The sequence below is a fragment of the Engystomops pustulosus genome, chromosome 3, assembly GCF_040894005.1.
Source record: "Engystomops pustulosus chromosome 3, aEngPut4.maternal, whole genome shotgun sequence".
Classification (NCBI taxonomy): Eukaryota; Metazoa; Chordata; class Amphibia; order Anura; family Leptodactylidae; genus Engystomops; species Engystomops pustulosus.
The window spans coordinates 72,079,800-72,094,557 of record NC_092413.1 but is presented as its reverse complement, the minus strand read 5'-3'; the positions used below and the strand labels follow the sequence as shown (position 1 = coordinate 72,094,557).

The following is a 14,758-nucleotide window of genomic DNA, read 5'->3' as shown; positions in this document are numbered from 1 at the left end:
ACATTTATCAATGCTTCTACGACAGTAGAATATTTTTATATTCACACTTTCTTGTGTTTGCAAATGACAGTGTCTTACAGAGGGGTCTTTTTCCCCCATAACTTGAGATGGGAAAAAAAAAATCCCATAATAACCTGGGCATCTCACTTGTAGTCTAATTTGACCTGTTATACCAGTCTCTCTATTTCACTATGTCATCCTAAAATAATGGGTTGGGCATACTGAAACCCATCTACTACTTGTGTAATTGTGAATATTCACAGGTATATTTAGGCATTAAAGAGAACTTCTCAGCAGAAATTGATGTAATAAACCACTACCAGTATGTTATCACACTGCTGAACACCTTCTAGATCAGTGATGGCAAACCTTTTACAGACTGAGTGCCCAAACTACATCCAAAATCCACTTATTTGCCATGACGTGCCAACATAGCATTTCTAGCAGTAACTTATTGCTACCTGTTTTTCAACATCATTCAATGTATTGGCTCTCCTAAGGCCACCAATAGAGTTGAAAGAAGGTGGGCAAATAAATTCAGACCATCATTGTAGCTTCTCTCTAGGAAGAATGGTGGGTTCAGCAGGAGGACCTCCAAAGACAATGCAGGTGGGTTCAGCAGGAGGACCTCCAAAGACAATGCAGTTCTGTCCACACCTTTTCACGCAGTTCAAACAGCCAATGAAATGTCGCTTTAAAATGGCTCTGAGAGCAGTATCTTTTAAGTTGCTTGGGACTGCAGGAAGATTTGGTGGATTTGGTCCTGTTTGGTGAAATTGGGACAATGGCCTGAGTGCCCACAGAAAGGGCTCTGAGTGCCACCTATGGCACCCGTGCCATAGGTTCGCCACCACTGTTTTAGATCATGTCTATTTCATGGCACTACACTTTCCTACACTTGACTTTGATGGTCTAGAATATTATTTTCTCCATTTTTGGACACAAACCTAAGCCAACTACTAAAGATTCGGTATAGTGTGTCAGGCACTTGTAATGTGATCCGAATTCGTACTCTAGAAATCCAACATTGGAATACGATCTGTGCCTGTGTTGCATCATTTTTGCTCTGTTTAACTACCTATTTGGGACTAAAGTGAAAAATTGCAGTTTATGATACGTAAAATGGAAGGCAGGTGTATTGGACCTCTGATTCAGGGCACGTGTCCTGGCAGTGTCCTCATTTTAACCTTGTGGTATTAAAATAAGCCCATCCTTTTCAGAGCTCAGTTAGTCCAGGAGATGAACACAAGGGAAACCTCTGTCTCAGTTTTCATTCTCTATCTCTCCTACCTATGGCCCCATTCACACCACTGTAGGGACACCGTATATCCAGCTGCAAATTTGTGCCCATCGCCTACTGTATAGCCAGCAGTCTCAATGTATATTGCCAGTGCCTGCCCCCTGCCCAGCCTAAAAAAAACTCTTTACTCACCTTTCCGATGCCACAGGTCCTCTTCTGTCTTCAGCTAGTCTTCGCCTCTCCGTGTGGTCCTGTCGCCTACACCATGTCAGTCGCTTGCTGACATAGTGTGTGCCAATGGCAGCACACACACTATGTTGGCTGACATCATGGTGTGCACATGGCTGACATCATGGTGTGCACAACCGGACCATGCGTATACTCATAGATTTGAGTATAAGCAGAATAAGGGTTTTTGAGCACTTTTTTTTTTTTTTTTTTTAACTGCTTATACTCAAGTTTATACGGTAAATACAACCCTCCTCCTGTACAGACTCTTTGAAGTTCATAGCAATGTGTGTTTTTTAACCATAAGGTAATGTATGTATCACGAAACAGACATTTTTCTGTCTGACAAGTGACGACTTCTGGTTTTGGTTAAGTGGAGGTGAGGGATTTTCTTTTGATGCAGCTTTTAGGACATTGGATCTCATCTTTCACAATTGGATGCAGAACAGTCCCTGTTATCTGATATAGATAATTATTGCCAGCAGAGTCTATAAGGTGGAATAAATAGAGATTTAGTCTAATTACACGTCATGGATCCTTCTGTTTATTAAAGGAGAACCTGTCAAGCATACTAACCCACTCAAAATAAGGACTTCATTAAAAACTATGATTCAAAAGCATTGCTTTCATCCCTAAATGGTTCCTTTCCATGGATGCAATGTTACATAAATCAGTTTGTAAACTTGTATGCAACTCGCCAGATGTGAGTCATTAAAACAAATTGAGTCACACATATTAAAGGGATTGTCCACTTTAAGCACTTTCCAGCAACTTGTTGATATTATTTTTGTAATGAAAAGTTTTAAAATTTTCCAATATACTTTCTGTATCAAATCCTCAGTGTTTCAGATCTTTGCTTGCAACAGGAGGCTTCATTGTAGATAAAATCATGAAGGAGGAACTACACATACAAAAATGTAAGGTCTGGGCACATGAAAAAGCGAATTAAGTACAAATACAGACAAAACATGTGCTATACCAAACTATATGATCTTTATTAATTAAACAAATCAGTTATCACCAAACAAAGAGCCAATAAAAACATTTTATAAAGGAACAAAATCCTGTATACAAGAACCCAGGGAGGGTAGGGCACATAATAATGCCCTCCAAGACACCACCTCCCTACCCAGCCCCAAACCCTATGCCTGTCTAGCTGCACCAATATAAAAAGTAGCAAAAGATGACAAAAAAATGTGCTGCAACATCATGGCAAAGTAGCCCATGTAAGAAGCATGATAAATAAGTAACTCAGGGGAAGCCACTGTTAGTGGCGATACGCGTGAGGCTTTTCCCAGCCCCTATCCCTGTCTGTCAGGCTTGATTGGTAACTACAACAATTTACTTATCACTGACGAGACAGTGATGAATTTCGATAGCAAATGTTCAGCTTCTGACCAGACCCACAGGCTGTAAAATTCTGCTTTCTTATGACAATGTGATGAGTTTCTGAAATCTTCAAAGTGAAATGTATAGTGGAGAATTATTAATAAGCAAAGGAAAATAACTGTGAGATGAAAGGGCAGTGTGCTTAGATGAATCCTGAGATATGAGCCTTTTCCCCTAAGTCTCCAATATAGAATGTATCACACAAGTAATTTTCTATGACTTCCAGGCCCTTCCTCTGTGTTTGATCAATGTGTTACAGGTCCCTATAAGTTCAATAAAATGTTAAAGGGATTATGCTACTAAAGACCCTTTCATCCTATTTTATGGAGTGTCTGATCAATTTGTAGGGACCCTCTGAATCCTTGGGGATTTCTTGGTGAGTTCCATATGGAATAGATAATCCACCTCCTCTGTATTCACTAGGTAATAGAGATTCTGATTACTGTTCTGAAAACATCCTAAAAAACACCATGTGTTTAGGCTGTCATGATGATGCTGATGATGAGGTGCAGCTATAGAGAGTTAAGACTTTACCTTATTTGTGTCTAGACAAGTCTCATTGGGACTATGAGATCACCATTCCTCAACTAAATTGAGATATTTCTTGTTTGTTGCTTGGACGATGAGCATTCCTGGCATGCCTTGGTCATGGGAACATTTATAGCAAATCTGGCAGCTATTTTTATTTTCATACGACAATGGTATTGTCCAAGTACGGCATAAATAGACTGCGATAGACTTGCGATTCTTGGACTGATTAGTGTCATGGTGGATTCATCATACTTTAGCAAGTGTCCTTACTATAAGAAACTGCATTACAGTAATGGTACAATTCATTCTGAGAGGCTGCTTGATGTGAAGTATACAGTCAATTCCCCAAAATACTTGGGTGCATATCCAGTATACCTACACCGTCAGTTTGCATTTCACATGGTCCAAGAAAATAAGGCTGCTGTTTAAGAACGATGGCATCAAACTAGAAGCCAGTATTCATGTCTACTGAGCTAATCATAATAGCATTGTTTAAGATGTGTCTGACATTTCAATGCCCTTCTCTTATGTCATGTTTACAACATTAAAGTTGGGATGGATGGTCTTTGTAATTGGGGCAGGCGCTGCTGTAACAAAACAAACTTCTACCTACCTCTCACCTCAGTTTCCGACTAGAGCATCTTGTCACTCGGGACCGTGGACCAGTGATAAGGACACAGATAAGTATAGGTTCACTTGTTTTGTTGCAGCAGCCCTTGCCATGAAGATCATTTATCCTGGACAACCCTTTTAAGAAATTGACAAAATTAATCTTCCTGGCTGTTTCTTTCTTTGCAGTTGTCCTTATTTAGCAGTGAAGATTACTCCTGCAATTCCTGTAATAGGTGGAATCCTTGTCTTTTTTGTGATGGGGACATTGCTGAGGACAAGTTTTAGTGATCCAGGTGTTCTTCCACGTGCCACTCCAGATGAAGCAGCAGATTTGGAACGACAAATTGGTAATTCAAGATTAGTATTACACAGAGATATTCAATACTTATGGAGAAGTTGAAAGTCCCTATGCACGCTCTATAAGGGACTCATAAGAGTTCTCATGAATGATTCATTGCTTTAAAAGGAACCTGTCACCAGGGACCACATTTTCATTAAAGACCGTGAAATGCAGAAGCCCATTACAGCTGGATTAGAAAGATGTCTTTCTACCTTTTCTGAGCATTTACTTTACAATATAAATTTTAATAAGTTTAAACTTACCTTGCCAGGTTTGTTTTGGACGCATTTAAAACATGTGGTTTGTCTGTGCTACTCATTCACTTCTCAGCTACTCTGAGTACGCTCAGCTCTCACCTTTATTCTCCCATACAGCTCCTCCCTTCCCCACTGATGTCAGCTCACCATGCTGTGAGTCACTCCTTGTGTAAGTGAAGGAGCAGGAGGGAGGAGTTGTACAGGAGAAGAAAGGTGGAGGTTGAGAGCTGGTGAGTGAGCAGCACAGACAAGTCACTTGTTGATTTTTTTTAAATGCATCCAAAACACACCTGGGACCCACAACAGGGTTATATCAGGGTGCAAGGTAAGTTATATCTCACAATTTTTATTGTAATGCACAGAAAAAACAGGCATCTTTGCAATCCAGCTATAGTGGGCTTTTGCAATCTGTCTTAATGAAAATGAGGTCCTTAGTGGTGACCGGTTCCCTTTAAGGTTATTACTGTAATAACTGGAACCGTTTAAAGCTAACCTGTCACCAGGAATGCTTTTGTCAGCATTATGAATCATGTAAATATTTTTACATGTTTAATTCACATTACCTGGCTCCCTACCAGAGGAGAAGCATCTGCAGCCTCTGTCAGTCTCCTCTCCTCCATTCATGCAGCTCCCTCTACCCTCCCTTCTTGCTGTCATGTGCATTGAGCAGACAGGGGAGGGAGAGGGATCGTGTGGAGGAGAGAAAGAATGTATGAGGAGACACAGGAACACTCAGCCTGCACACTGCCACTACTTGGGGACTACCAGGTGATGTGAATATAAAATATTGAAATGATTTAGAATGCTGTGAACGCTTTAAACTGTGCAAATAAGTTTTTTATTGTTATTTCTTGTCCTTATGACAACCCAACATTTTTAAAATCCAATTGTCACAGAGACCAAAAAAATTCTGGCCGGGGCTACAATTATAAACTATACAGTTCCGACTTGCATACAAATTCAACTTAAGAACAAACCTACGGAACCTATCTTGTACATAACCTGGCCTGTTTATATAAATATTATTACTATTTATGCACTAGCTGTGGTTGCTGCCCCCTGCTATAACCTCACACCCAGAGGTCGCACTAACATTTTTCCAAAAGGGTAAAAATACTCCTCTCACCATTTTTGAGGAGTATTTTTACCCGAGGAGGAGTATGAAAATTTTGGTAATACACCGCACACTCACACAGAACACAGCGCACGCACGCACGCACACACACTGCACACACTCACAACACAGCACACACTGCACAACACACACGCACACTCGCACAGCACACTCACAACACACACTGCACACTCACAACACACACTGCACAACCACCACTCACAACACAGCACACACTACACACACTGCACAGCACACACTGCACACTCACAACACACACTGCACAACCACCACTCACAACACTGCACACACTCACAACACTGCACACACTCACAACACAGCACAACCACCACTCACAACACTGCACACACTCACAACACTGCACACACTCACAACACAGCACACACTCACAACACAGCACACACTCACAACACAGCACACACTGCACACACTCACAACACTGCACACACTCACAACACAGCACACACTGCACACACTCACAACACTGCACACACTCACAACACTGCACACACTCACAACACTGCACACACTCACAACACAGCCCACACTCACAACACAGCCCACACTCACAACACAGCCCACACTCACAACACAGCCCACACTCACAACACAGCCCACACTCACAACACAGCCCACACTCACAACACAGCCCACACTCACAACACAGCCCACACTCACAACACAGCCCACACTCACAACACAGCCCACACTCACAACACAGCCCACACTCACAACACAGCCCACACTCACAACACAGCCCACACTCACAACACAGCCCACACTCACAACACAGCCCACACTCACAACACTGCACACACTCACAACACTGCACACACTCACAACACTGCACACACTCACAACACTGCACACACTCACAACACTGCACACACTCACAACACTGCACACACTCACAACACTGCACACACTCACAACACTGCACACACTCACAACACTGCACACACTCACAACACTGCACACACTCACAACACTGCACACACTCACAACACAGCCCACACTCACAACACAGCCCACACTCACAACACTGCACACACTCACAACACAGCCCACACTCACAACACTGCACACACTCACAACACTGCCCACACTCACAACACTGCACACACTCACAACACTGCACACACTCACAACACTGCACACACTCACAACACTGCACACACTGCACACACTGCACACACAACACTGCACACACTGCACACACTCACAACACTGCACACACTCACAACACTGCACACACTCACAACACTGCACACACTGCACACTGACAACACTGCACACACTGCACACTGACAACACAGCGCACACTGACAACACAGCACACACTGCACACTGACAACACAGCACACACTGCACACTGACAACACAGCACACACTGCACACTGACAACACAGCACACACTGCACACTGACAACACTGCACACACTGCACACTGACAACACTGCACACACTGCACACTGACAACACTGCACACACTGCACACTGACAACACTGCACACACTGCACACTGACAACACTGCACACACTGCACACTGACAACACTGCACACACTGCACACTGACAACACAGCACACACTGCACACTGACAACACTGCACACTGACAACACTGCACACACTGCACACTGACAACACTGCACACTGACAACACTGCACACTGACAACACTGCACACTGACAGCACTGCACCCACACTGACAGCACTGCACCCACACTGACAGCACTGCACCCACACACTGACAGCACTGCACCCACACACTGACAGCACTGCACCCACACACTGACAGCACTGCACCCACACACTGACAGCACTGCACCCACACACTGACAGCACTGCACCCACACACTGACAGCACTGCACCCACACACTGACAGCACTGCACCCACACACTGACAGCACTGCACCCACACACTGACAGCACTGCACCCACACACTGACAGCACTGCACCCACACACTGACAGCACTGCACCCACACACTGACTGCACTGCACGCACACACACTGCACCCGCACTGCACGCACACACACTGCACCCGCACTGCACCCACACACACTGCACCCGCACTGCACCCACACACACTGCACCCGCACTGCACGCACACACACTGCACCCGCACTGCACGCCCACACACTGACTGCACTGCACCCACACACACTGCACCCGCACTGCACGCACACACACTGCACCCGCACTGCACGCACACACACTGCACCCGCACTGCACCCACACACACTGCACCCGCACTGCACCCACACACACTGCACCCGCACTGCACCCACACACACTGCACCCGCACTGCACCCACACACTGACAGCACAGCCCGCACTCACCCGGGACTGCTCTAGGTCCCCTCGATCACATAAACGCAGGCAGCTGCAGACAGGTAGAGCAGGACGGGGAGCAGCATCTTCGCAGCCCACAAGTCTCCCCCGGGGCCGGTGCACTCACTTCGGGTCTCTCCGGCGCGCCCCTGAAACTGTATCACGTGTCGCGCTGAGCGGCCCGGCGCGCGCTGCGATCACGCTACTGACTTGTACCTCCTTTGCAGCGCGCGCCGGGCCTCTCAGCCTGCGCGCTACAGGGAATAATTGCCATGCGTAACTTTACGCATGGCAATTATTTTGGGGGGTAATGGCGCCTCATCACGCGTCTATGACGCGTGGTGAGGCGTTAATGCGACCTCTGCTCACACCACTAAACTGAATGCCACTTCAGTGTTAGGGATGTGTGTAGTAGAGCTCCTGTTCAGACCCATCTGTCCTGTGTGGTGAGCTCTTTAACTGGGTTTTCCTACTGTCTTGAACCTTCAATATGCTCAGTTTTCAAATTGCTGAGGTATCACCAGGTACTCATATAGAAGGTTGTGGTTTAGCATCTGCCATATATGCCTGGAAATTTTCATTTTTCTATTGTTTTTAAAATGTCTTGATGCACGGTGTACAGCACATGCATAAAGCGCATTCCAACCCTGCTGTGTGCACAGGCAGTACACCCTGGCCACAAGAGGGGTATTCCCATAATCTGGGGGGCCTGCATACCAGCCACAAGGTAACTGGCATATTTGTGAGAAACTCCCCACTGTGCTCCTTGGTGGCTTTTCATAGTAGTGAGCACTCTTCTTCCACCTTTGCATTTCTGTAGATATATATCTTCCAGCCAAATCTTCTATTGAGACTAATTACTTTTTCCTGGAGCATTTTATTCTTGGAATTTGTGAAATTTAGAGCCCTAATAAATTACATTTTTTTCCTCTAATTTCACCTCCATTTTCTTGAAACAGAAAAAATTGCAACTAAAATAAGCCTTCTAATTTTATATAAATAAAGACATTTTAAACATAGCAGAGTAAAGCAGAGAGAGGGATGAAGTGTTCTTAAATACTTGGATAGTATGAACCACTCATATATATACGCGTTTATGCTGTGAAAGGTGTGTGAAGAGTGCTCAAAGGCCTAACCCTCTGCATGTATGGCAGATGTCTGCTGTATTATACAGCAGACGCCTGTCATTAATACCAGTGATTTGTTGAGGCTGACTGGCACGTAAACATTTGCTGCACATGGCTGCTGACTTGTTTGCTCTGAGCAGCAATACCTCCACCCATGCATCTATTTTTGGTGTCTCATTGGGAAAGACAGTATAGTTTTTTTTTTCTCAAATCTACTGCACCGTCATATGGCTCTGTAAATAGGAAAATAAAAGATATGGCCTTGGAATGTGTAATAAAAAAACTTGGCACAATGTGTGCTTTGCTCAAAATGGAAAACTGACAAGTCTTTAGTAACAATCAAATCGGTACAAAGTGGCATTATTTAAAATCTTTAAAAGTAAATTTCATAAAATGTACATATTTGTGTGAGTATGCTTTCTGGGATCTTCTCTTTTTACAGCTGACATGTTTTTATCTCCTGTTTTTATAGATGTTGCAAATGGGTCAACATCAGGTGGATATCGACCTCCTCCCAGGACGAAAGAAGTTGTTATAAATGGACAAACCGTAAAACTGAAATATTGTTTTACCTGTAAAATCTTCCGCCCACCTCGTGCCTCACACTGCAGTTTATGTGACAACTGTGTTGGTAAGTATAAAGGCCAAAAGTGGCTAGCATCCACAGGCATTATTTCTTTTTGTATGTACCATACCTTCCCTTATGTTGGCATGAAAAACCCTGGCTGACGTTACCATAATGCAATGTATCTTGTGTGGTACGGCACAGCATTTGGAGATGAGTAAGGTCTTTGGCAAGTGTCTCATTTGTTCATTTCATGATGACAGTTATACAATATACTGTATGTTTGTTGATTTTGTTGTATGTAATATTATTTAGTCTGTGGCAACTGCATTAACATAATGTTCAACTATCAAATATAGTAATATCAGTAAATCACAAAATTCCACCCCAGTAATCACAGCAGTGCAGTGCCCTCCAGGGCAGTAGATACTGATCGAGAAGAATCAGGACTTTCTATGCTGGGTTCTTACACCAGTTGTGCATAACAGATGCTGACATCAGGAGTGGGGCGAGGAGCAGCAAGTATCTGTAATTTTGCAAAAGCTTCTTGTTGCATCACTAAGGCCCAGTTCATATAACCTTTACTGGTGTCCTTTGCTGTTTTCTGTTAATAATAACTGCAAAACTCATTTATCTTTTGTACATAACGGAAGCAGAACATAAAAGTTAATGGTAACTGATGTTTCATCGAAGGCCATTCTTTTATGTATTAGGTGTCCTTTATTCTCTTCTATAATGCAAAAAGGGTAACAGACACCACTAATGTTGGTGTGACTAAAGGCTGTGCAGATCCCCCCCACCCCATTTAGAATACATTGGTTAGGATTCCCCACATATGCATACACTGTAAATGTAGCCCTTATGTCCTCTTATAAACTAGTGATGTAGAAGTTTCTGTAATGCCCTATTCTGCATAAAATGACCACGATCACTTAAGCATTCATTCATGTTGTTTTTACAGTTCTATACATTTTGATTAATTCAATGCCATATATATCTTTTTGTTTTGCCTCTCATTTCAGAGCGCTTTGATCACCATTGTCCCTGGGTGGGGAACTGCGTTGGGAAAAGAAACTACAGATTTTTTTACATGTTCATTTTATCGCTGTCATTTCTGACGGTCTTTATATTTGCATTTGTTATCACGCACGTTATACTTCGTAAGTATAAGTGGATGCCATATTTTAGTTTTATTTACTTTTCATCTCAATTTGTTAGTGGTTTTTATTTACATGCATGTAGAAGCTTGCATGGTATATTGTACCTTTTGTGTAACAGGGGCAGCCTTATAGGATTCATTCCATGACTAGCAAGAAACAAGATTCTTATTAAATTTTGAAGGTTAATGAGAATTGTCTCTAGCATATTTATCAGTAGACTGGAGCCGACTGACCTACTTTTCCAAGGACTAATGAATTTTTAATTCATTTGAATGTAGTCAACACCCTACATAAATGACTTGTGTATTATTTTTCCCCAGTTTACTTAATGCTTTATCATTTAAAGGATGTCTACCATCAAGCATGGATAAACCAGGGACACTTATTCATAGATCCAGATAATGTGGCTGGATAACGTGACCATGCCACAGCCATGGTGCCTGGATCTATAAGTAAGTTCCCCTTATCATGCTTGATTTTGATGGTAGATTTCCTTTCTATTAGATCTAAAAACGCTATGTTAAAAATTTCAATTCAAAGAAAAACTTTAAATACTAAAAATAATATGCAGACTAATAAACAGTTTTTTAAAAACATATTTTATTTCATCTGGTTTTGGCAATTCGATTTCTTTTACTAAATTCATGCTTCCTGTTACTAAACTGCATATATTTTTATGCTAATTTATAAAAATGGTCTACAATTTGAGTGCATGATCTAATGGAGACAGGTTCGGCTTCATTGGTCTCCTGACTGGTTTATATCATGGTGTTTATATTGTAGTTATGTTCATGGTCCTATCTAAACACCGAAGAAATGCGCTTTCTGTCAATCACTAACTGCAGCACTAGGTTGCCAGTCCCACTGTACATAGAAGTAAAGACCAGTGGGAACTCCGGAAGAACTGAAACTGAAAGGGATTTATTAGTGCTTTTATGTCTTAAATTGTTTTCTGACCGTCAACCCCATTAGGTTAGACTGCCAAGTAGTCTGCTTCCAAAGAAGTTGTTTTGAAAAGGTTTATAAATCGTAGGAAATTGTCCTCACCATTATTGCAGCCTAAAATAATGTATACCTTCCTTAAAGAGGCTGGCCACTCTTTTACATAAGTTGCCCATGTGTTTTTACTGCCTTAATAATAATGTAATCCATGAATGTTCATCAAGTGATTCAGAATTCCTGCTACTTACTTTAGTGCAAACACTCTGTGGATCTTTAACTTGTCTAAGCACGATTCAACTAGCACAGACGTGCACATTGCAGAGCACTGAAACCAAATACTCTGACATACACTATCCCCTCTCCTTCTTGTGTAGCAGTGTTTGTGCTTGACAAAGGCGAGATATTGCCGAAACGTTGCACGGAGATTTTATTTTGCCACATAACAATAAACTTTTCGTATAATTCATTTAAAGTGGGCCTGGATTTCCTAATGGTCTAACAGGGGTAGGAACCCTTCGGGTGAATCTACTATTGTAGTGCTGTTACAGGTTTTCTGTCAATCAGGAATAAGCTACTTTTATAGAGTTGTTTTGCTGCTTACTCCCCTCTTTCTGTGTCAGTCACTGATACTGACTGTGAGAGAAAGATGCACAGGGTGACGCCATTAAGATAGACTGTAGGAGTCAGAAACAGGAAGTTGTGTATTCAGGGGATTTGGAAAGTATTCAAACCTCTTTAAATTTTTCACTCTCTGTTTCATTGCAATTCTTTTTTTGCTCATTAATGTACACTCTGCACCTCATCTTGACAGAGAAAAACAGAAATGTAGATATTTTGGCTAATTAAACAAGAATAACTTAAATATCACAAGGTCAGAAGTATTCAGACCCTTCGCCTAGTATTGAGTAGAAGCATCCTTTGGATGGGGATGTTTGGTGGACAGCCGTTTTTAAGTTTCTCCAGAGATGCTTAATTGGGTTTAGGTCGGGGCTCTGGCTGGGCCAGTCAAGGATGGTCACAGAATTGTTCTGAAGCAGCTTCTTTGGTGTTTTAGCTGTGTGCTTAGGGTCATTGTCTTGTTGGAAGGTGAACCTCCGGCCCAGTCTGAGGTAAAGAGCACTCTGGAAGCGGTTTTCATCTAGGATATCTTTGTACTTTGCCGCTTTCATCTTTCCTTCAATTACAACCTTTCTTCCTGTCCCCTGTAGCTGACATAATTCCCCATTGCATGATGCTGCCACCACCATTTGTCACTGTTGGTATTGTATTTAGCAGGTGATGAACAGTGCCTGGTTTTCTCCACACATAGGGGGACATTTACTATGGTGTTTCCACCAGTTTTGTGGCGCTTTCACCGCATCTTCTGCTCTCCTACCTATTTATTAGCTGTCGGGGACAGAAAAAATGACTTTTTCCGTCTGCTCCGACTCTTCTCCGAAAAGGGGCGTGGCTTTGGCGGAGTGGAAACTCAGACACAATTAATATGTGTCGCAGCCCCTTTTGGGCGCTGTAAACTGGCGGAAAGTAGACCAAAAGAAAACTGGTCTAGCAGGGACTGTTGGACACATTTCTGGTGCTCGGGACAGATTTTGGTCCCAGGGACAGAAAATGGTCTCGGCGCCAGAAAGGTCTCTGCACAGCAAAAATATCTACATTTCTGTGTTTTTTTTTTCTGTCAAGTTTGGGTGACTGTACAATAATGAGCAAAAAAAAATGCAGACATGTCTAAGGGAACAGATGTACTGTATTGGAAAGTGACCATCCCCTTTAAGTTGTGCTAAACAATATAGGGCCATAATTAACCCTTTCACGACCCATGACGTAATAGCACGTCACGGGTCGGCCGCGGGTGCATGGAGAGGGCTCACGCGCTGAGCCCTCTCCATAGCCGGTAAGTCTTTGCTGCATATTGCAGCAAAGGCTTACCGGTAACACCCGCGATCGGTGCTAGCACCGATCGCGGGTGTTTTCACCTCGATCGCCGCCGGCAATGCTGCCGGCGGCTTCAAAAGCATGGCGGCGCGTGGGCGCCGCCATCTTTTCGAGGATCGCCGCTCCCCGTGACGTCATCGGGGAGCGGCGATCCGTCGCCATGGTAACCTCGGGTCTCGCGAAGACCCGAGGCTACTTCTGGTTAACCCATGCATTACAATGTGCTATCAGCACATTGTAATGTATGAGGAGTAAAATCCCCATATACTGCCATACTGTAGTATGGCAGTATATGATAGGATCGTGCAGACCCCCTAGGGTTAAAGTACCCTAGGGAGTCTGAAAAGTACTAAAAATAAAAATAAAAAAAAGTTAAAAAAAAAAAAATTATAATAAAAAACCCTAAAAACTCAAATCACCCCCCTTTCCCTAGAACTGATATAAATATAAATAAACAGTAAAAATCATAAACACATTAGGTATCGCCGCGTCCGAAAATGCCCGATCTATCAAAATATGATAACGGTTTTTCACTGCGTTTAATCCCGTAACGGAAAATCGCGTCCAAATTCGAAAATGGCACTTTTTTTGTCATTTAAAAAAATTAAAAAATTCTATAAAAAGTGATCACAAGGTCGTACAGTCCTAAAATTGATAACATTGTAAACGTCATCAAAATCCGCAAAAAACGACACCACCCACAGCTCAGTACACCAAAGTATAAAAAAGTTATTAGCGCCAGAAGATGGCAAAATCCCCAAAAAAATTTTTGTACAGGAGGTTTTAATTTTTTTAAATGTATGAAAACATTATAAAACCTATACAAATTTGGTATCCCCGTAATCGTACCGACCCAAAGAATAAAGTAGACATGTCATTTGGGGCGCACAGTGAAATCCGTAAGATACAAGCCCACAAGAAGGCGGCACAAATGCGTTTTTTTACCAATTTCACTGCATTTGGA

General features: G+C 42.8%; 1 protein-coding gene across 11 annotated transcripts in view; it reads left to right on the top strand.

Annotated features, from left to right (window-relative positions):
- The window catches only part of ZDHHC14 (zDHHC palmitoyltransferase 14), a 64,507-nt gene that overhangs the window by 21,521 nt on the left and 28,228 nt on the right, over positions 1–14,758 (top strand). For all 11 annotated transcript variants that reach the window (XM_072141063.1, XM_072141055.1, XM_072141053.1 and 8 more), the window contains 3 exons: positions 4,187–4,347; positions 9,668–9,826; positions 10,783–10,920. In XM_072141063.1, coding sequence (XP_071997164.1) covers positions 4,187–4,347; positions 9,668–9,826; positions 10,783–10,920 — 458 coding nt within the window. The remainder of the gene's footprint in view (positions 1–4,186; positions 4,348–9,667; positions 9,827–10,782; positions 10,921–14,758) is intronic.